This window comes from Populus alba, chromosome 16 (assembly GCF_005239225.2).
Source record: "Populus alba chromosome 16, ASM523922v2, whole genome shotgun sequence".
NCBI lineage: Eukaryota > Viridiplantae > Streptophyta > Magnoliopsida > Malpighiales > Salicaceae > Populus > Populus alba.
Window position 1 is genome coordinate 5,646,575 of NC_133299.1, and position 21,791 is coordinate 5,668,365.

General features: G+C 31.3%; 3 protein-coding genes and 1 non-coding gene across 6 annotated transcripts; 2 read left to right on the plus strand and 2 right to left on the minus strand.

Annotated features, from left to right (window-relative positions):
- The first annotated feature begins 178 nt into the window (after window positions 1-178).
- LOC118050223 (gamma-tubulin complex component 3) lies at window positions 179-3,559 on the plus strand. Its single transcript, XM_035060492.2, has 3 exons — window positions 179-2,544; window positions 2,688-3,124; window positions 3,217-3,559. Exons 1-2 carry the CDS (start codon window positions 266-268, stop codon window positions 2,980-2,982), a joined length of 2,574 nt encoding a protein of 857 aa, XP_034916383.1. The 5' UTR covers window positions 179-265; the 3' UTR covers window positions 2,983-3,124; window positions 3,217-3,559.
- LOC118050230 (DNA-3-methyladenine glycosylase) lies at window positions 2,546-6,958 on the minus strand. Of its 3 annotated transcripts, XR_012168181.1 has the most exons (9): window positions 6,610-6,958; window positions 6,413-6,484; window positions 6,191-6,314; window positions 5,554-5,624; window positions 4,862-4,919; window positions 4,553-4,779; window positions 4,359-4,428; window positions 3,490-3,572; window positions 2,546-2,971 (listed from the first exon to the last, which is right to left on the minus strand). XR_012168181.1 is itself a non-coding variant. In XM_035060504.2 (6 exons), the coding sequence occupies exons 1-6, from the start codon at window positions 6,901-6,903 to the stop codon at window positions 4,616-4,618; spliced, it is 783 nt and encodes a 260-aa protein (XP_034916395.1). In that variant the 5' UTR covers window positions 6,904-6,958; the 3' UTR covers window positions 4,344-4,615. The 3 variants fall into 3 exon arrangements, 1 of the variants encoding a protein (XP_034916395.1); XR_004687842.2 differs by lacking the exon at window positions 4,359-4,428; XM_035060504.2 differs by lacking the exons at window positions 2,546-2,971; window positions 3,490-3,572 and having other exon boundaries at window positions 4,344-4,779.
- Window positions 6,959-13,248: 6,290 nt separating this feature from the next.
- Window positions 13,249-15,211, plus strand: LOC118050217 (uncharacterized). Its single transcript, XM_035060482.2, has 3 exons — window positions 13,249-14,333; window positions 14,625-14,704; window positions 14,838-15,211. Exons 1-3 carry the CDS (start codon window positions 13,443-13,445, stop codon window positions 14,929-14,931), a joined length of 1,065 nt encoding a protein of 354 aa, XP_034916373.1. The 5' UTR covers window positions 13,249-13,442; the 3' UTR covers window positions 14,932-15,211.
- A 1,770-nt stretch (window positions 15,212-16,981) lies between these two features.
- Window positions 16,982-17,053, minus strand: TRNAG-UCC (transfer RNA glycine (anticodon UCC)). Its single transcript has one exon. It is a non-coding gene; the product is annotated as a tRNA-Gly (tRNA).
- Window positions 17,054-21,791: the final 4,738 nt, after the last annotated feature.

A 21,791-nucleotide genomic window follows, 5' to 3' on the forward strand; every position in this document is an offset into this window, starting at 1 on the left:
TTTTTACATCAATATATTAAAATAGTATGAAAACATAAAAAAAATTATTTTAAATAAAAAAATTCAAAATGTTAAAAAAAAACCATTTTGAATTTTATAGTTTTTTTATTATTATTATTTCAAAAATTACGGGCTCCAATTTGAAAAATATAAAAACTCTACATTTCCCCGCCGATTAAAAAAAAAACAAGAAAAAACCTCTCTCGCCCTCAAAACCCTCACTCTCTCTCCTCCTCCCTCATTTTCAAAAAAACAAATTCCAGAAATGGAAGAAGACCAGCAGACAATCTTAGATCTAGTCAAAGAATTAGTCAATCGCTTACTCTCTCAAAACCCACAAAACCCTAAACCTCCAACTTCTAACACTAACCCTAACTCTCCTGATTTCCTAAATTCTCTTCGCTACGCAATCCGCATTCTCTCCAGCAGGTTAACCCCTTCAATTGCGCCTGATGCCGCCGCAATCTCTGAATCAATCAAGCGTGGTCTCGCTACTCAAGGTAAATCCTCTCAAGCTCTCACTTTTTCTGAACTATACAACAAATTTGCATCCAAAACGGGGTCGGGAAGTATTAATAACAAATGGGCAGTTCTTTATTTGCTCAAAATCATTTCTGAAGATAAAAAAATTGCACAGAATGCGCCAAATCCATCGCCTTTGTTAACTAACCTGGGGTTAAATGAGCTTGATTTGAGTAGTGAATCACGGGTTTCGCATAATTTTAAGAGAGGGGAAAAGGATTATAATAATGGGGTTTTGTTCGTTACTAAAGATCCTGAGAATTTGCGGGAAATCGCTTTTAGAGAGTTTGTTAATTTGATTAAAGAGGAAAACGAGGTGTCCGAAGAGGTTTTAGTGAGAGATGTGTTATATGCTTGTCAAGGGATTGATGGGAAGTATGTGAAGTTTGATGCAAATGTTGATGGGTATGTTTTGTTGGATTCAATTAAGGTTCCGAGAGCTACGAGGGTTATGGTTAGGAAGTTGTGTGAGTTGGGATGGTTGTTTAGGAAAGTTAGGGGGTATATTTCAGAAAGTATGGATCGGTTTCCTGCTGAAGATGTGGGAACTGTAGGGCAGGCATTTTGTGCTGCCTTACAGAATGAGCTCTTGGATTATTATAAGTTGTTGGCTGTGCTTGAAGCACAGGCGATGAATCCAATTCCATTGGTTTCAGAGACAGCTAGTTCGGGTAATTATTTGTCATTGAGGAGGTTGTTGGTTTGGTTTGCTGAGCCAATAGTGAAAATGAGGTTGATGGCTGTTTTGGTTGATAAATGCAGAGTTGTGAGGGGTGGGGCGATGGCTGGGGCTATACATTTGCATGCCCAGCATGGAGATCCATTGGTGAATGAGTTCATGAGGAGCTTACTGCGATGTGTATGTTCTCCACTTTTTGAAATGGTTAGGAGTTGGGTTTTGGAAGGGCAGTTGGAGGATATTTTTGCTGAGTTTTTTGTTGTGGGTCAGCCAGTGAAAGCTGAGGCACTCTGGAGGGAAGGTTACAGGCTTCATGCGGGGATGCTTCCTTCATTCATTTCACAACCCCTTGCTCAACGCATTTTAAGGACTGGGAAGTCAATAAATTTTCTTCGTGTCTGTTGTGATGATCGTGGTTGGGCTGATGCCACAACGGAGGCTGCAGCTGCTGCTGGGACCACGACTAGAAGAGGGAGTCTTGGATATGGTGAAACTGATGCACTTGAAACTCTGGTTGTTGAAGCAGCAAAGAGAATTGATAAGCATCTGTTGGATGTTATGTACACGAGGTATAAATTCAAGGAACATTGCCTTGCAATCAAGCGCTATTTACTTCTGGGACAAGGTGATTTTGTTCAGTATTTAATGGATATTGTTGGGCAGGAACTTTCTGAGCCTGCTAATACAATTAGTTCATTCCAGTTGGCAGGGTTGCTGGAAAGTGCTATTCGTTCATCTAATGCGCAATATGATGATCGCGACATATTAGACAGGTTGAGGGTGAAGATGATGCCACATGGAACTGGAGATAGGGGCTGGGATGTATTCTCATTGGAATATGATGCCAGAGTACCATTAGACACAGTGTTTACAGAATCTATTATGGCAAGATATTTAAGAATTTTTAATTTCCTGTGGAAGCTGAGGCGAGTAGAGCATGCTCTTATTGGTGCGTGGAAGACAATGAAACCTAATTGTATTGCTTCTCATTCTTTCACCAAGCTGCAGCATGCAGTCAAGTTGCGCTTACTTTCAACACTGAGACGATGTCAGGTCCTTTGGAATCAGATGAATCATTTTGTAACAAACTTGCAATATTATATCATGTTTGAAGTTCTGGAGGTTTCATGGTCTAACTTCTCAAATGAGATGGAAGTAGCGAGGGATCTTGATGATCTACTTGCAGCACATGATAAGTACCTCCATTCAATAGTAGAGAAATCTCTTCTTGGTGAACGATCCCAATCCCTTTGCAAGTCACTCTTTGTCTTGTTTGACCTTATATTACGTTTCAGGAGTCATGCTGATCGGTTGTATGAAGGAATTTATGAGTTACAAACAAGGTAAAAATCTGCCATGTTTTTTAATGATTTTGTTTTGTCAATGAATGCTAGCATTATCAATACATAATGTCCATGCCAATATTTGAATAGTTTTTTTCCTTTGATGAATGTGTCCGACCACTCATTATTCCAATCGTCTGCAGAACTAGGGCATCCTCTTTATCCTCTCAAGACAAGAACAGATCATGGAGGCAGACAAGAGACAAATCTTCAGAGCCTGGATCATGGCTTAATGATGGCAGGAAAGCTCTAGAAGAACGTGCTGGTGAATTTCTTCAAAATATGGGGCAGGAACTGGAAGCAATATCAAAGGAATATACTGTGTTGCTCGAAGGTTTCTTGTCTCAGTTGCCTGTGCAGCAACATGTTGATTTGAAATTCCTCTTCTTTCGGCTTGACTTTGCAGAATTTTATAGTCGGTTGCATCCTGGATCATAGTAAAGTTATTAATACAACTGAGTTTAATCCATTTACACGAGGCATGAACAGAGTTCAATTATTTGCTGCACAATGAGTGAAGAGTCATGCAGTGTCTTGCTGACGCCAGGATTAACCTTTATATTCCACTGCTTGATTTTAGGTATTGTATGAAAATAGCTGCTCAATCCTTTAATCAGATAATTTTGTTTTCGCTTCTTTCCAGGAGTCTGATATTATCTTTTATCTTATCAGATGGTTTGTGCTCCTTTCCAAGGGTTTGCGTGAAAGTTTGCGATCATGTCAAAGGTATTTTTATATCACGAAGGAGTTCTTGAAATCACTGCAAACATTTTGGATATTATAGCCCAATTATTTGTTGACACTTTTCTTCTTATTGTTGCAAGCTGTTTATGCTGAGCTTGTGCATCTGTATCATAGTTATGTATTGCCCAAATGTTAAGCATTTTGATATATGATTTGATTTAGCATCTGCTTGTTTTTTCAACCCTGACATTTGATACTTACTGGTTATTTGGGTTGGGATGGCTGCACTTTGTGTTGGCTGGAATAAACATATCATAATTCCTTGTGTTCCTGGGAAGCCGTCCCTGCAAAGAAAACTGTGTTCTTATCACAAGGGAATGAAAACATGCCACAGTATCTCAATATGCTTCTTGCTGGCAAAGAATGGTCAGGCTGTTGTTTAAACAATAATCATTGTAAAGATTTGCCCTTATTTGATTATTACTAACTAGAAAAAGGCTCGCCGCATACCCACATAGATGGCTTGTGTTGTTGGGAGAATTAGAATGAGGTGACAGCAAATAGCCAGTTGAAGTCTTGGAGAGAGATAGAGGCGATTTTACAGAGACAACGGAGCACCTCCTCGCATGCCAAAAAAGAGTGGATTGGTGTTTTATTCGTTGTATAAATTAATGACAGTCTTGTTTAGGGTCTTCTCTTAGCATTTTCTAGCAGAAGATGTCAAGTAGACTTGAATATATTAGAAAGATTTGATTATAATTCAATCCTTATAGTTTATCAAAACAAATTAATTACTCATTATAGTATAAAAAATAATTAAATAGTTATTAGACTACTGTTGATAAATGCTTAATTTAATGGTATTTTGTTTATAAAAAAAATCATCTGTCAAACTTTCTATCATATCTACTTATTTTTTGCATTTTCTATTTTTTAAAACAAAAAATCATAATAAAATGAAAAAAAACATATAAAATGGACAAAAGATTAAGCTGTAAATGAACATTAAAAAAAGAGGGATTTAATAATAGTTTCTGAAACCATGAGGCGTAATTAATTATTCTGCTAAACTACAAGGGTTTAAGTTGTAATAATTTTTGGGATTAGAGAGTCCATGAGAAACAACAAACGAGGCTTTCGGAGACTCGGACAGCCTTGGCCCCTTGCATAGGTTCAAAGACTTGATGAACATGTGCTTTTCTGCGTGGTCATTATGTACAATTCAGAAACAGAGAAACTCATACCATTTTTAATGAAAGAAAAAAAAATGCCGTCTCATTTTCCATCAAAATTACGTGTACATTGCAGGGGAGAGATACTTAACCAATTTAAGACAAAAGGGTTATCTCTTGCTCCCAACTTCACATAGCACATTGCAGCTTCAATACTAGGGCGGTCTGAGAGTGTTTTTGGGAGCACTTATCCAGGCAGTACCAGCAATGGCAAATCTCCACAGTGCACTTACATGTTCAGGTAAAGCATAATCAATGCCGACACGTGGACCGACTAGTATCTTTTCAGGTTCTGGGCCATCCAAGAGTTCTAAACCACCTGAGCCATGTTCATTTATTCATTTCAGTTACATGTGAATTTCATGAGATTCGGATTAAGTGAGGGCAACTAGAAAATTTACCAGGAGAGTGAAGGGGATGGTTAGACCATTCCGTGGAGATCCCCAGTGCTTGACCAATCTAGATGGCACATAAATGATTCAGCAAATGAGAAGATCTACCGAACAGAAGAAAGAATGCTCCATTTGCCTTAAATCTTGAGTACTTTCCAACATGTTATGCACAGCAATCGACTACTTGTGATATTCTATAATAAAACTAACCCAGCATATATCATGAGAAAACTAGCTGAAGGATGATGCCAACATTTTAATCAACATTAACTTTCATACATGCTAGCAAGTTTATAACTACTTGCAAATTTTTCTTAAAAACACTTGGTTGTGGAAATTAAAATGAGCCATTGCACCATTATAATTCCTGAAACATGGAACACGTTTTTGTTACCATTTATGGAATTTAGAAGAACTATGAAAAATAGTTCAACATAGGTGCCCCAGTTCACTGAGATCATAGCTGGGTGATGACCTTTTCCATAATTAAAGACAGTTAACCTTAGTAAATTCAAATTCTTTTGTTAATCAAAGACATCAATGAGCAATAAAAAGTTATAAGTTATCACCATAAATGTAGAACCACACAACATTCATCACACAATTTATTATTGAATCATGACAATTCAACAAGTTTGTTTAGTCGCCGTCCAGTCAAATGTATGTTAAGTGTGAAAGGTGGCCGATAAAATAGAACTGACCTTGCCAGGTCCATTAAGGAGAGCAGGCTTCTCTGTTTTCTGACCGCGCCGCTCCTGAATGGTATCCATCCCTGCCATGTCAAACTGAATTAGGAGAGACGCAATACAAGCTTTTTCTACAGTTTCATATGATGAGTAGCTACAATTCATCAAGAACAAAAGGGGAAGTAGCGATTAGTTTGAATCGTCGTAGCAGTTGCAAACATAGTTTCTCCAATCTGAGCTATGCAGATAGTTATTGGTGTGATTTTTTTTATCTGGACCTAAGCTGTTATAATTTTACCTTTGTGAAATTCATTCAAGTGATACACTCTTGAGCTGTATAATTGCTTCCACAAAGTTTTCAGTTATAACCACATTAACTACCAGTAAACCATCCAAAATACCGAAAGTGTGCCTGTACAGTTCCTCTATATCAGATTCAATATGTGCTAAATTAAGTAATGGGTGCCCAATATCATATTCCAGGGTGTGGGGGGCTTCATTAACGCGAAATGCCTGCACTGAGACCAAGGGCTAGAACCTGGAAGCCAGTAATACAAAGCAAGGAGAAGAGAACTAACTAATTTACAACTCAGAGCGCATCCACAAAAAACAATTCAAATGCCACTACTCGTTAAAGCTACATCAAAATTACCACTAATCGGAGCGCAAGAACGAATCAACACAGCAGCACCAATTCCTTCTTTGTCCGCAACAACATTGAGCATTGTGTGCAAACCATAGCAAAGATAAACATAAGCGTGCCCTCCCGGTCCAAACTATATCCAATCAAACAAATGAAACACAGCAATCAATTAATACAACCAAACCTCAACTATGTTCAAAATAAATAAATAAAAAGTGCAGTGTATCTTACAACTGGAGCAGTTCGTGCTGTAATCCCAAATCTACCATGACAAGCTGAGTCATTCGGTCTATAAGCTTCTACCTGTCAAAGATCATTCCTTTATTACATGCACATTTGCTCTTTTTTTTCATCTCGGCTAGGCTAAAAAAAAAAACATTAAAAAGAAAACCCAGGAATTCAAAATTCTTAATTTTGAGCTATATTACCTCAGTAATCTGCAAAACAACGTTGTCTCTCTTCAAGAACTTCCCAAGTAGACGAGGAGCTAGGTCAAGAGCATCAATTTGAAAGAATTCACGGGGCAAGATTGTCAGTTGATCAAAAGTCAGTGACGTTGGGGGTGGAAGTGAAAGAATTTTGGGCCTTTTGGGTTTGATTCTAGTGCTTGTGGATTTCAGAAGCTGAGTTGACCGATTTACAGCTGAGTCTTCGTCGGGTTCGCTCTCTGGAATCGGTTTCTTGGGTTTTGAGACTCGCTTGAATCGCTGAGTTCTCTTCATTGAATAGTTTGATTGATCGCTGCTTAAGCTTTTAGACTTTTATTGGCGGTTTATAACGACGCTATTGAATTTAATTATATTACATGTGTTTGACATTATGTTTTAAAGTAGTTTTTATTTAAAAATATATTAAAATGATATTTTTTTTATTTTTTAAATTAATTTATTAAAATGATATGAAAATATATAAAAAATTTCAAAAAAATTTCAAAAAAATGGTTTCAACTACATTTTCAAACTATTTGCTAAATTTAAAAAAAAACATAAAAATAATATACTTTTTTGTGTGTTGCTCTGTGAAGATTTTTTTTAAATATATTTTTTTATTTAATTATACAAAAATTAAAATAAATATTTGTAATAATAATGAGGAATCAAATTTAAAAAAGAAAAAGATCATGAATGCCTGTAAAAAAATGTTTGCTAATACCATAAAAGGAATGTTATAGTATTATTTAAAAACATTGTAATAATTGAATGATATTTAACAAAACAATACCATAAGTATATTTTTAATTATTTTTTCTAACTAATTTTAATTAAAATTGTTGGAAAAAAAACAACTGCCTTAATAAAAAAAGTCAAAAACTCAAGTGTCTATGGGCAAGCGTATTTGGCCCATAAGAGCATCTCCAATGCAAAAGGCCAAATTGAGAAGCTAAATTGATAAAATGGCTTTTTGAATAGTAAAAATATAGCTTTTTTTATTATGTGCATTCCAATGGTAAAAAGCTATTTAAAAAAGCCATTTATATTTTAATATATTTCATGTTAAATTTATTTTTATATAATTATGTAACTAATTTAGATATTTTATATATAATATAATTATGATGTTATTAATTATATAATTAATATTAGTAATTTATAAAAATAATATAAAATTTAATGAAATAATCTGAAAGTTAAAAGATATAATTTAAAATTAAACTTAAAATTTATTTATATGAATATTTTTAATTTTCAGTTTTATATGTTACTGTTAAAAATTTAATTTTTTAAAAGTAAATTCATTACATTAAACAATAAATAAATCTAGTTAATTAAAAATACATTACATTACAATAAATCAATCAAAGTTAATTAAAAATAAAAACCCCTCTTTTGCATAATTTCTAACTTTCTATTTTGAAAATACGCTGCAAAAATTGAATTCAAATTAGAAATATCCATTTTCATAATTTCTTCTTCTTTCTCAATCCTGTCCAATTCTTGTTTCTCTTGACTTTGTTGAATCAACATGGCTTGTTACTCTAACATAATTTTCTTGTCTTGTTTCTTCTGATCCTCAATTTCAACTAGAGTATCCTTGAATTGTTGTAACAGATTCGTTATAGTTGCATCCCCAACTTTATCTTTTCCTTGTCTACGTTTAAGTCATTCCTTTGCAGCCTTCTGACCGATTGGTCTATCTTGATAAATCAATGGTTCGCTATCTTCTCCTAAACTAAAAGAATCAGGGGTAGATGGAGTTGATGAAGCCGGACTTGCATTGGCATGACCTTTTTTTTTCTTGTTTGACCTTTGATGTTGACTTGCACGCTCAAATTGCCATTTGGGTTATTTTCTTAAGATAACCCAACAATGTTCTAGTTGAAATCGTTTGCCAACGCAAGAAGCATACATTTGTCGAGCATCATTAATCTGGTAAAAAAATAAATTAATTAAATAATGTTAAAATATATGTTAAACAATTCAACATAGAAATGAATATTAACATTACCCTTGATTCTTCGATCATTCCACTTTGCTGACGATTTTCAATTTGAGTAACAAATCCAACAAATTTACCGACTTCTCTATTTATTTCTTGCCATCTACTTGAGATGCTTATTTGTGAACGATTATTCAAGTTTCCTCCATTCTCTACAAAGTAAGCATGTACGCGAGCCCAGAACTGTTTTGTTTGTTGATCAACTCCTGTAATTGGATCCTTGCTTGTATTTAGTCATGTAGAGACAAGTAAACAATCCTCCTCTGGTGAGAAATTTTTACTTTTTTGTGATTTTTTTGCTGAATGGACATTTAAATTCGAGCATGTTAAGTCAACAATTAATTGATTAGAATCATTTGGTTGAGAGAGAATATCTTCTGACTCACTCATAAGAAAGTTGGTAAAAGAGCTTGGAAAATTTGAATCCATCTACATTAAAAAAAAAAAAAAAAAAAAAACTCAAGTTAAAACCTTATAAGAGAGTGTAAAAGAAGCTCAAATTCAATGTCTAGCAATTTTGTAGTTTTCATACATGCAAATTAATAATAAGCATTGCCTTGTACTTGTTCTAACATAACAATTTGACCATTTTTTGGAACTAAAAGAGAATCGATATACTGGTTTAATTGCATTTTCAAGAAGAAAAAATATAATTGACCTCAAATTAAAACAAACAATCAAAAATAAATTTTAAATATGAAACTCTATCTTTTTATCAATATTAACTACCATTATTAATTTCTCTCAATTTTATCAAAGATAACAACATAAATAAAAATTGTCTTCCTTAACCCATATTAAAAACATAAAATAATAAAGAAATAAAACTCATCACAAATATTAAATTAACAACAAAAGGTCTAAAAAATCAAGAGATATTAAAACAAAAATAGAAAAAGCTTTTAAACAAGCATACATTTTAATTTCAGCTAATTAACAAAATCAATGTTAATAATTAATCGGAGAATAATTGATTCTTGTGTTTTAAAATTTGAGAGAAGGGTGAGGCACAATACAAAAATTTAAAACTAAAAGTTTTTTCTTCATGTATTTATAGACAAAATTTTCTATGTTAAAAAAAAAAAAAAGAGTTGTTGGCCAACGGCTATAAAAATAGCCATTGGCCATTTTGGTCATTTCTACAGTTAAATGTAGAAATTGCTGTTAAGAAAGCAAAAAGCCATTTTAGCTATTGATTTGCCTCTTCTGTTGGAATACAAAATGTAAAGAAATAAAAGGCAAAGTATAATTGCCTCTTCATTTGCCTGCACCGTTGGAGCTACCCTAAGAGAAAAGGTTGACATTGTTGCTTCTTTTTTTCTTCTAAAAATAAGTGAACGACGAGATTATTCGCCCATCTTATTAAAAATTCAGGCATTAACTTCCTTTATCTAAAATATCTATTTTCAACCTCTTTTATAACATAATTTTTTTTAAAAGTACCTTAAAAACTTCAATAAATCATTTTATAAGCTCAAAATAGTATAAAAAACCATCTTGAATAAAAAAAATTCCAAGCCTTGATCTATTTTTTTTAAAAAAGATAAAGGATAAAAAAAACACATTAAGGACACTTCTCTCATCAATCAAAACCTATTGACACTAAAATTAATTTTGATAATTAAATGTTTTTTCTCAAACTCATAAACTAAAATATAAATAAAATGAAGTTTAGGACTAAAATGTCAAAGCATAAAAAACATTGAACAAAAAAGAAACAATAAAAAATAAATGATGAGAATGGACTCTTGTTTTCAATGACAATCTGGTCCCTAATCTGTCAATTCTTCTATATTGCTAAAATTTCATTTTATTCTTAAAGATTGAGCATAGGTTCAATACTGTGACGTTTTTCAACAACATCAAAACCCAATAGTATACTTAACAAAATAAGATATGAGCGCTAGATTCCTGAAAACATAGTGTGGGAGGACGAAATGATAAAAAAAAGTTTAGAGATTGGAACAAAAAATACTTCAGGGGCCAAAAAAAAAAAAAGGAGAAAGAACCACCCGGTTGCATTTTTCCAATCCATAATGCAGCTGAGCGTGAGTCCATAGAGGAAAGAACATCAAATTAGCTAGTTGTTTTAGTTTTTATAATTTTAATTTGTTAGACAAATTACTGGATTTTTATAACCATATAAAGATTATAAAGAGAGATTACATGTGGTAATACATGCACTTAGAATATCTATTGCTTCATAGTAGTAAGGTATATTTTGAAATGCTCTCGGAGTATAATAAATATTTTTTTTAAAATATAATAAAATAATTTTTTTCAGTATATAAAATTTATTTTTCACATCAATATATTAAAATAATTAAAAAAATACTAAAAATAATTAATTTTTAAAAAATAAATTTTAATAAAAAAAAATATTTAACTTCAATGCTAAACAACCTATATGTATTGCATACTACTTAAAAAAAATAAAAGAACACAATTAATATTTGAGTTTATATGATAAGAAGAAATTACTCTGTTCCTCTTGATATTTGAATTTGTTAACACTTTCTATCTTTAATTTTAAAGATTAACCTCTACATACTAATCAGCACAGAATATAAATTTTAATAATTAAATAAAATTTTCTTTTATATAATATCACTTCATCGATTTAAATTACAAATCAATTAATCGATAAGAGAGTTTTTATAGATTTTGATTTTCCTCTTTATTGATGATAACAAATATAGTAATGTTTTTTTAAAAAATATTAAAATAATATTTTTTTTATTTTAAAAAAATTATTTTTGATATGATACAACATTAAATATATATATAAAATAACTTTAAATAATTTTTTAAAAAAATTTAACAAAAAAATAAGTTAAATCACTCAGCCAAACACATTCAAGATCAGAAAACCAACCATAGATAAAAAAACAAAATCTTATCTTTATAATCAATCTCTTTTCTCTTACTTGTTGGCTCGGTTTCTCTTCTCTTTTCTCTTAGAATTGTATTCTCTTCTAGAAGGCGGCAAAAGTCAGGTACGAGATTCAACTTCATCATGAATTGCCTTCCCTAAAAATGAATTATATTTTTTTGTTAAATCATCAATATTCAGAGCCCCTAACACCTTTTATGTTGTTTTTTTTTTTTTAACTCACAAAAAAAAACCTTAAATCTTCTTTATTCCCGTTAATGTTTATATAAACTCTAATTTTATAATTATTAAAATTTTATTTGGTGTTGTGTTTCAAAAATATTTTAAAAAAATTTAATTTTTTATTTTAAATCAATATATTTTTATTAGTTTTTAGATTATTTTGATGTGCTGATATTAAAAATAATTTTTAAAAATAAAAAATATTATTTTACTATATTTTAAAATAAAAAAAATATTTAAAAAAAAACCATAACTATACTTCCAGTTAATCTATTGCATTCTTCTCGATCAAAACACAGGACATGGTGGATGATTCATCGACAGAGTTCAAGCATAAACAACCTTGTCATTTGGAACTCTCTAGAATTCACCAGATTGTTGCTTCCTATCTTTCTCAAGCACAATAATTTCTCAACTTTATCATACAATTGAATAGCTACGTGAGTCCTCATAATTTTTCTTTTTTATTATTATTATTTTCTAATTCCAAGTTTGACTCAAATTAGTAATTTAATTTTTTTTAATTGAAATTCTTGATGCCATAGTGGTAGTGAAGATTAATTTTTTTAGTCTTAGGTTATTCTAACTAAAATTTTATTTTGAAATTCTTGATGGCATAGTGGATTGAAATTTTTGAATGCCTAAGTAAAAAAAATTTACTCAAGTTATTCTAATTATTTTAAAAAAAAAAATGTGTTAATTTTTTTCAAGTCAGATTATTCTATATAATTCGGTCTATGATATGAGTTGCATGATTTTTTCAAAAAACAAGATTGCGATAATTAAATATTATTTTATATATAAAAAATAGTTTAGGTACTGAATTAGTCTATTACAAAATATAGAGAGAATGTGATCGGAGATATTGTTAACTTTTTAGTAATTTCATTCAGAAAAGAGGACAAATTAAAAATTATATAATAGTTAGAAAGTTCATTGATTTTTTCCCTTTAAAAATATAAATTAAAAATCATAAATAATATTGTGCATATGATATATTTTTTTTTGTTTTTATTCGAATTTCTCATATTTTTTTAAAGAATAAGACTAATTCTATTTGGAATTTATAATTGTCTTTTCTAATAAATACATTTCGTGATAATTAAATTTATGTTATCATTCTATACATATATTGTGTATATGATATGAAAACAACTAAATTCTCCTTTCTTTAAACATCTACCCCTAATCTGCTTTGCAAAAAGGGAAAGCTCTAATCAATTTTGTAATAAAAATAAATATTAACAACTAATGTTGTGAAATTTAAGGTTTGAAAAAACCCTCCCTCTCCCTCTTTTTTTTTAAAAAAACAAAAAAATAATAAAAACACTTCTAAGTATTAAATTAAAAGAAAACTATTTTCCGTAGTACAACAAATTCAGTTAACAAAACAAAATAATTCTAAAATATAAATTTATCTTCACTACGACAAATCTTCCCCGAAAAAGCCCAGAGGCCCAACGGGCGAGAGACCAAGTGGGTGGCTGGCCACTACAAACAAAAAAACCCTAACGAAACACAACAGCATTCTAGACCTTTCCACGATCACCCCCCTTCTTCTTCTTCCTCTTTTTTTTCCTAAAAAATTCTAGATCTTTCTAAATAAATAAATAAAACAATTAAATAACCCTCAAGAAACAACATCGCCCTCTCCATCATTCCCACCCAGATTTCCCACACCAGAAACGATCTTTTTTTCAAGAATCGTCAATGGCCAAGTACGGAGAAGGAGACAAACGTTGGATCGTAGAAGACAGGCCAGACGGAGCCAACGTACACAACTGGCACTGGGCTGAGACAGACTGTTTAGAATGGTCAAGAAATCTTCTCTCCAAACTCCTCAACAACCTCAAAGTCCTCGACGGGGAAGGAAACCTCTTTATCAAAATCAACAAGGTTGAAAAAGTCGAGGGAGAAGCTTACGTTAATGTCCGGAAGGGGAAGATAATCCCGGGTTATGAATTGAACGTGGTTCTTTCGTGGCAAGGCGAGGCGAAAGATAGTGAAGGGAATAGTTTGTTGAAGGTGGATGGATCTGTTGAAATTCCTTATATTTCCGACGAGAACGCTGATGAAGATCCTGAGATTCGTGTTACGGTGAAAGATGAAGGTCCAATTGGGAAGACTTTGAAGGATGCTATGTTTTCGAAAGGGAAGCCGGTGGTGGAGGAGAAGGTTAGAGTTTATGTGCAGAGTATGGCGAAAGGTGGGCCGGCGAAGGAGGAATTGGAGAGTAAGAAGGTAGAGAAAAGAGGGCAGCCGGTGGCTGGGGCGTCGGTGAAGAATGCGGGGACTGTGGCTCCGGTGGTGGAGAAGGAGGTGAAGAAGGAGGTGAAGAAAGAGGTGAAGAAAGAGGGGTTTAAGAGTATTAATTTGACGGAGAAGTTTAGTTGTAGAGCGAAAGATTTGTTTGAGATATTGATGGATGAGAATAGGTGGAAGGGGTTTACTCAGAGTAATGCGAGGATTAGTAAAGAGGTTGGAGGGGAGTTTAGTATTTTTGATGGGTCGGTGACGGGGAGGAATGTGGAGTTGCAAGAGGGGAAATTGATTGTGCAGCAATGGAGGTTTGGGAACTGGCCTGATGGGATTGTTTCGAAGGTGAGTTAAGCCGTGAACTATTGACATGTTGGTTGCTTGAATGAATGAAATTTGAACTGTTTATGCTATTGAATGCTCTTAAATTGTTGGCTTGGACTGGTGATGAGTAGGCGAAATTGCTGAATTGAATGGATTGTTTGTAGTTTTTCCTACCAATTTTTGCATAGTCAGGGGTTGTTTTGCTGTGAGTAGGATTGTTTTGTGAATTGTTGAAGATTGATAACTAGTAGGATGGTATGGATAGTTGAGTGGAAGATAGGTTAGCTGAATGAATTTGGATGGTGATTGCAGGTAAGAATTACTTTTGATGAGCCCGAACCCAGGGTTACTATAGTGAAGGTGATGCATACTGATATACCCGAGGAAGACAGGTTTGTTTTTGTGTTTTGAAGTAGTTAGATTTTGTCATTCTAATGATTTTATTCAAGTTTTATTGGTTTTCTTGTTCTTTGGGTTCATGATCCTTTTTTCTTCTTTTTTTGGTCACCACTGTTCTTGATGCAGATATGGGAATGCAACTGTGGTGGAGAATACTGAAAGAGGATGGCGGGATCTTATTTTAAACAAGATACGGGCAGTTTTTGGTTTTGGCGTATGAGTTTTTTTCATAGCTTCTTTGAAGTGTAGAATCTCATCAATTTATCTTTCAGCAATGAAATCTGAATTACTGAATGCCTGGGGATTGTTTTGGTTTTTAAAGACTTTCCTTGATAATTCAGTCCATACAGTTGTAATCTTATTAAATTGCATGTCATGTCACTCGTTGTTTTCTAATGACCAAAATGCTCTATTGAGCAAGCTTGTTACAATTACAGTGTTTGTATTCTGTCAAAGTAACAAACCTCTTAACTGCTTCAAATCTCGTGCTGTTGTTTTCATGGAAAAGTGCATTCAATTGTGGGCACATTAGTTCCTTTGTTTGCTTGCATTCACAGATGTTCTTCACAATTGTGATATTATATTTTAGCTAATCCGATGTAATCTATAATGTTATTTATTTTATAGATGATGAGCTGCAATGAATGTTCTGGTAATTGGGATTTGGTTGTTGCATGATAATTGGAAGGTTTTTAGTGGTCTATGATGGATTTGGAAACTCAGTAGCTTGAAGTGGACTTTTTTCTTACATGTTTTGTTGAGTGTATCTCGAGTTTGATCACCGCAGGTAGAGCAAGTTGTTTAGCTTGTTTGGTTTCTCAGCTAGTTTTTGGGATAGGACAGTGCCCAGTGATGATAGGTAGGGTCTTGCACATTTTGATACAAAATGTGTCCTTCGTGCTGCTATGCTGGAAATCTTCCATGTATAAGATGGTTAGAGTTCATGTTTTTTGGTGCTGATGGCATAGGAAAACCTTTTTATTAAAGAGCTGTTGGGAAAAACATGGTGCAGGTTTTGACTTTTGAGGAAACAGGATATTGATTCTTAAAGAACATGGAAAGTTTTTTGCGATGTAATTAAAGCTTGAGAGGAGTGCACTGGTGATTTCGGGTGTTTATTCGAACCATTAACAGTAATTTGACCGGCTTGCAGTCAATCTGCGTATCCTTCTTATTTTTTTGTTCTAAATGCAGCTAACCTGATATGGTGCATGGATTTATTGAGAGAATAACACATCAATTAGCTGTGAATTTGAGAAGTCCCAGGTTTCGTGCAAGAAAATAAAGGTGCTGGTGTCGTTGCATGCTTAAGATGCAGGCATTGCAGGAAAAGCTGTCTTGAACACCCAACACAGGAAAAAGTTATGTTCTTATTAGGAGGTTCATTTCTGCCATGGAAGGCCATGCCCTCCTTTTTCCAGTACATAATCCCCCCTCTGATGGTTGTAATTGTAGTACCTTGTTGCCATGAACTTGAAATGGCTGTTTTTTTTTTGGTTTGTTCTTGTTGGTGGTGACCACTTCAAAAGAACATGTTTGAAATTGTCTTTTTTAAAATTTTGAATTTTTTTGTTTAAAATATATTATTTTAAAATAAAAGGTACATTAAAAAATAATGATTTTGTGAGTTACTAGAGCATGTGATATGTTTGCATTACAGGGATTGAAATAGATAGTGGTAATATTGCCTCCAAGAGGAGTGGACTCGGGACTGTAGGCTTGATTGACGGCGTTATGCTTGGTGATGCTCAGAATTGCATGTTGCTAGGCTGAGCTAAATGAAAAGGAAAGAGGACAAGCTAGCTTGATCTGCACTTCATTTTATGATTTCAACAAAACGAATTTCACTATGTTGGGTGTTCAAGACAGCTTTCCATGTGCAGATCTTGAACTGCAGCAAGAGGGAAATAATTCCTGTTCAGCCTAATCTAACCTTCCTTTGTCCTGAAGCTAGTCATCGTACGTAATTTGAAGGTTATTTTCACCGTAATTAAGCTGTGAAATGTTTGATCGGAGATCGTTAGCGTGTAACGGCGACGAATTTATCCTCCTGTGGTGCAAACTTATGGACGAGTGTGATGGGTGTTATGTATGGCCCAGATAGGGTCAACTTTATTATTGAATATCGGTGAGGATAGCTGGATCAGTTTTTTTTAATAGGAACTAGAAGCACGACAATTCTTCTTCTTCTTCTTCTTTTCTTGAAAGAAAAGGCGTCACGTAGGCTACAAATTAAGGTTTTCAAAAAAATTAGAAGGCTGCAGAAAAAATGCGTCTGCCGGGAGTCGAACCCGGGTCTATTGCTTGGAAGGCAATTATCCTAACCGTTGGACTACAAACGCTTTCTTGTGGATAAATTTTATTTTATTTATTTAATATTTAATCATCTCGAGCTTAACTTTTCATTGCTCTAGGACTCGAAGAGGTTGGTTGGACCTCTTTTTTCTACCAATCACAGTACATAGATTATGAATTCAAATGTGGAGCGCTAGCCCAACAGGAAAACAAATTGTATTTACTTGAGATATCTTAAATCCTGCACTTTAAATTTAAAAAAATTTGTGTTATTAGATTTTTTTTATTTATTGGTGTCAAAAATGATTTTAAAAAATAAAAAATATATATTATTTTTATATATGTTTTTAAATAAAAAATACTTTAAAAAACAATATTATTATAAATACAAATAATACCTTAAAAATCATCCATTCGAGTATTTGACAATGATATGATTTATTATGTACAGTTGATATTGATGCGCAAACCCACACCACACACACACAATTTAAGTAGCGTTTAAAATTTAGAATTAACCTGTCAACGTACCCCACGCTGCGCCATGTTACAAATAAAATATATTAAAAAAAAACCCTCATTGACGGACTCATGACGTGTTGTCTAGTGGTATATTTTCTAGTCACTTTTATTGATTGAATAATTAGTCTTTGAGTTTTTTTCAATTTTAAAATTTAAAATTTCAATTTTTTCATTTAAAAATCTCAATAAACATATTTTAAATCCTAAAACACCATCTAATTAGTTAAGATATCAAAATGAAATAAATAAAAAAAATTCACGATCCTAATTTTTTTTTTGGCATGTTTACATATCAAAATTACTTCTATTGAACTCACTTCTCTAAAATAAACCTATTAATATATATAATTTTTTTTTTTTCAAAATGTAGTGGGCCAAATCATTTTTATCTTGTTTTATTTTGTTGGTAACATTCTCTCTAATGCTTTAACATCCAAATATTGAAATATAACAAAAATAAAATTTAGAATCAAGAAGTAAAAATCATAATTGAGTTTGGCAATGCACCAAATCCAAGAGATGATTGGGTCTAACACCATCAATTCTATAGTTTTTATATAAAATATTAGAGAAATTATTTTTCAACAAATAAACTTAATTAAATAAGTTTATACTCCATCAATATTGTTGGGTGCAAGTCTATAATGTCTCATGCTTTTAGTTTGATTAAATGAGTGGAATACACTTTACAATATAACTCAAAATATCAAAAAGATAAAATTACACTTCAATCCCTTTTCTCCACGATAAAATAAATTTCATGAGTTATAAATACAACATGAGTACTTTAAGATAGAGGTTTACAATATTTATTATCCGCTGCATATATATATTTAAAGCATCTCTTTCTATAATATTATTGTATTTTTTTTCTAAAAAAATATATATACAAATATCAAAAAATTCTTATTTTCACAAAAAAAAATATTTTGCAGATATTAGTCATAAGCTATATTAGCCTACTAAGTATAAAGTATAAGATAATAGCCATACTAGCTAGATAAAATACATGAAATTATTATGATCAATTAATTAATTAATTATCCAATTTGGGAGCCTTGTTCTTACATTACTTAGATTTCCAGGGTTTGGTTGTTTTTTTTTTTGGATAAAATCTTTTGGGATAAAATATAAAACCTACAGTTTATAGTCTAAAACAAATAAAAGATACGTGTAAAAATAAATATAATTAGAATAGAAAAACATTCCATGCCCATTAAAATAAAATTTTATTTTACAATAGTAAGAATAGTAAAATCATAAATATAAATATACGTGATTGAATGTATGGAGCTTGTTGTTTAACCATCACGCTGCTATCCTACAGGACCTTGAAAGCTTGTTACAGGTCACGCGTCGTCTGGGTGGCTACGAGGCAAGTGGAGGACGATTATTTTTCTAATTTAAAAATATTTTTTAAAAAAGTTATTATTTTTATTTTAAATTAATTTTTTAATATTTTCCGATTATTTTAATATTTTAACATCAAAAATAATTTTTTAAAATAATAAAAATACTATTTTAATATATATTTTTTTAAAATTATTTTTTAAAAAAATTATTATTATAAAAGTAATTTCAAAAAAGAAAATGACGGTTTATTTATGTGTTTCAAAAGTGTTTTTAAAAAAATTTAAATTTTATTTTATTTTTTAATATGTTTTGAGTGTTTTTAAATTATTTTGATGTATTAATATTAAAAATAATTTTTAAAAACTAAAAAATATTATTAATATATATTTGGAATAGCAGGAATACTAAAATAACTGCAGGTTATTATCAAAACTCCGAGGGATTTAAGGATTATTGTCGTCCTTAAACTCTGAGAAAATTGGAGTTGTCTCCATTGTTACTGGGATCGAGCAAGTACATGTATGTCATTATTAAGCACTGGTTGAATGATGTGAAGGAGGAGAAGTTTCAAGAAAGAGATTTCTACGAGTTGGAAAGTTTCTTTTTTTTTTGGTTTTCACAAATGGTGTCATGTTGATATTTATACGAGTGGAAAGATCATCTTCATCACTGACATCATGCCACATTATCTTTGATTTGATGGTTAGATTCTTGTTAATAATGGCGTCATTGACATAATTGATATGATATTGGATGATATGTTTTAAAATATTTTTTATTTTAAGATTTTTTTTTATTATGAGATTTGTTGAGGTTTAGGGAAATTTATCGGAAGATTCACGTTAATAAAAACTATAGAATATATTATTATTATGTTTTAAATAATTATTTTTCATATTAATATATTAAAATAATCTAAAAAAATATATAAAAAATTAAAGCAAAAAAAAATTAATTTGAATTGTAGCCAAAGTCTATCATCCGTTCGTCCTTGTACAATATAAAACTCGTGTCAGCCAAAGTCTATCATCCGTTCATTTGAATTGTAGCTTGAATTCAAATAATAAAAAAAAGAAAGAATAAATACATGATAAATCAATTAATATTAGAGATAAATCAAACGTATTCAATTCTTCATCAATTATTGAAGGAAGAGGAAATATATCAGTGAATCGAAGGATTAATCTAAAATAAATCAGATAACAATTATTTTCTTCACGTCTCAAACATCACTTAAATGGATTGTTCTGCAGATAATAACTCTAATTTTTTTATTTAAAAATATGAGGATGATTATTTTTAAAAATATTTTTTAATTGAAATATATTAAAATAATAATTTTTATTTTAAAAATTTTAATTTTAACAATAGCACATTAAAAAGATATAAAAACAGACACAAAGTCACAAACAATTAATTTAAAGTAAATTAAAAAATTAAAATATATAATTTAAAAAAAATATTTTTGAAACATATAACTAAACAAACTTTAAAACAAATCATACAATTTTAAAACATAAAAACAAAAACAAGAGTCATGATAACAGTTCCCGTTAATATTACAAAAAAAAAAAGAAGATAGGGCCAACATATAATATTTTCAAATTAAAAATATATTAAAATAATTTTTTTTAATTTTTTATATTAAAACATCAAAATTATAGAAAAATATAAAAACTTTAATTTAAAATTTTTAAAATAAATTTTTTTTGAAAAGCAAGTCAACTAAAAAAAAAAAACCTATTCGCAGATCTATTTCGAAAATTCAATTAAACATATATCTTTTATGCCAATACTAAAAAAAATCATAAAAATCTTGATGCTCTCATTCCTAGATTTGAACTCTTGTACTGTCTTTATTCTTAACTAGCAGGTCAGGTGGCCTCAGCAAGACTTTTATTACCTGGTGGTAGGGCCCTCCAGGAGGCTAGAAAATCCAACCAATAGAGGGTTTCTATATTTCAACAAAATGACAACACCTCACTCCCCATCTAACCAAGAGATAGGAAGCAAGCACGGCAACACTATTGCCAATAATTTCTTTTTTACATATATCTTAATTTTAAATGCCAATAAAAAATTAGCTATTTAATTTTTGAAAGGGAAAAATGATTTCTATAAAAAACAATTCATAGGTATAGATCTTATTTAAATTCATAGCTGTCATACAATTTTTGACACGTGTAATTGTATGATTATTGTACACGACCAATTATTTCGTTCAGCTCAAGTTCTCCTGTAAAGACTCCAAGCTGGTAGCAGCCGAAAAGCACAAAATAGCGAAAACGTGCTCCCAATACCTACGTACGACACGTAGTCTAATGAGCTTAAGGCCCCCCCCCCCCCTCCTCCGTGTAAAAGGAAGGAATCGTGCCACCCACCGTTTCTGGCATTTGGCAAGTTACACTGTACAGTGTACACTAACCTCTTACGGTCGAGGACATTGTCGTCATTTACTTTTTTCTCTTTAAAAACCAAAACATTCTGTCGTCACCGTTTTAGTTCATGAATCAAAATTTCCCCCTTTTCAAGCAATTACTTTTCAAATACTTTTAGTTTAAAAATATATTAAAATAATATATATATATATATATATATATTTATACAAGTTTATTTTTAACATCAATATATTAAAAAAAAAAAAAAAATCAATTTTAATTTTGAATTCTAGCAAATCTTTGTTTTAACCGTGAACTGAAGTTACAAACTCTGGTAAAAAAAAAATACTTTTCTTACGTGGCAAGACCTAAGAAGAAACGGGAATATCTTCTCCTTATTCTCTCATTTTTTGGACAGGTGTTATTTATTAATTTAATTTATTTTTATGTTACAAAACAGTGAAAACCATGTTTGGTAAATTGTATAATTGTTTGTATTTATTTCATATACTAAATTTTGTAGCTATATGAT

Excerpts from the sequence above, each read along its gene's own strand:
- LOC118050223 (XM_035060492.2), top strand. The coding sequence starts at position 266 with ATGGAAGAAGACCAGCAGACAATCTTAGATCTAGTCAAAGAATTAGTC. Across the intron at positions 2,545-2,687 it reads ATTTATGAGTTACAAACAAG|AACTAGGGCATCCTCTTTAT; the intron begins GTAAAAATCTGC and ends AATCGTCTGCAG.
- LOC118050230 (XM_035060504.2), bottom strand. The coding sequence starts at position 6,903 with ATGAAGAGAACTCAGCGATTCAAGCGAGTCTCAAAACCCAAGAAACCG. Across the intron at positions 5,625-6,190 it reads TTCTTGCGCTCCGATTAGTG|GGATGGATACCATTCAGGAG; the intron begins GTAATTTTGATG and ends TTGACATGGCAG. Across the intron at positions 4,920-5,553 it reads TCCTTAATGGACCTGGCAAG|ATTGGTCAAGCACTGGGGAT; the intron begins GTCAGTTCTATT and ends TGTGCCATCTAG.
- LOC118050217 (XM_035060482.2), top strand. The coding sequence starts at position 13,443 with ATGGCCAAGTACGGAGAAGGAGACAAACGTTGGATCGTAGAAGACAGG. Across the intron at positions 14,334-14,624 it reads CTGATGGGATTGTTTCGAAG|GTAAGAATTACTTTTGATGA; the intron begins GTGAGTTAAGCC and ends TGGTGATTGCAG. Across the intron at positions 14,705-14,837 it reads GATATACCCGAGGAAGACAG|ATATGGGAATGCAACTGTGG; the intron begins GTTTGTTTTTGT and ends TTCTTGATGCAG.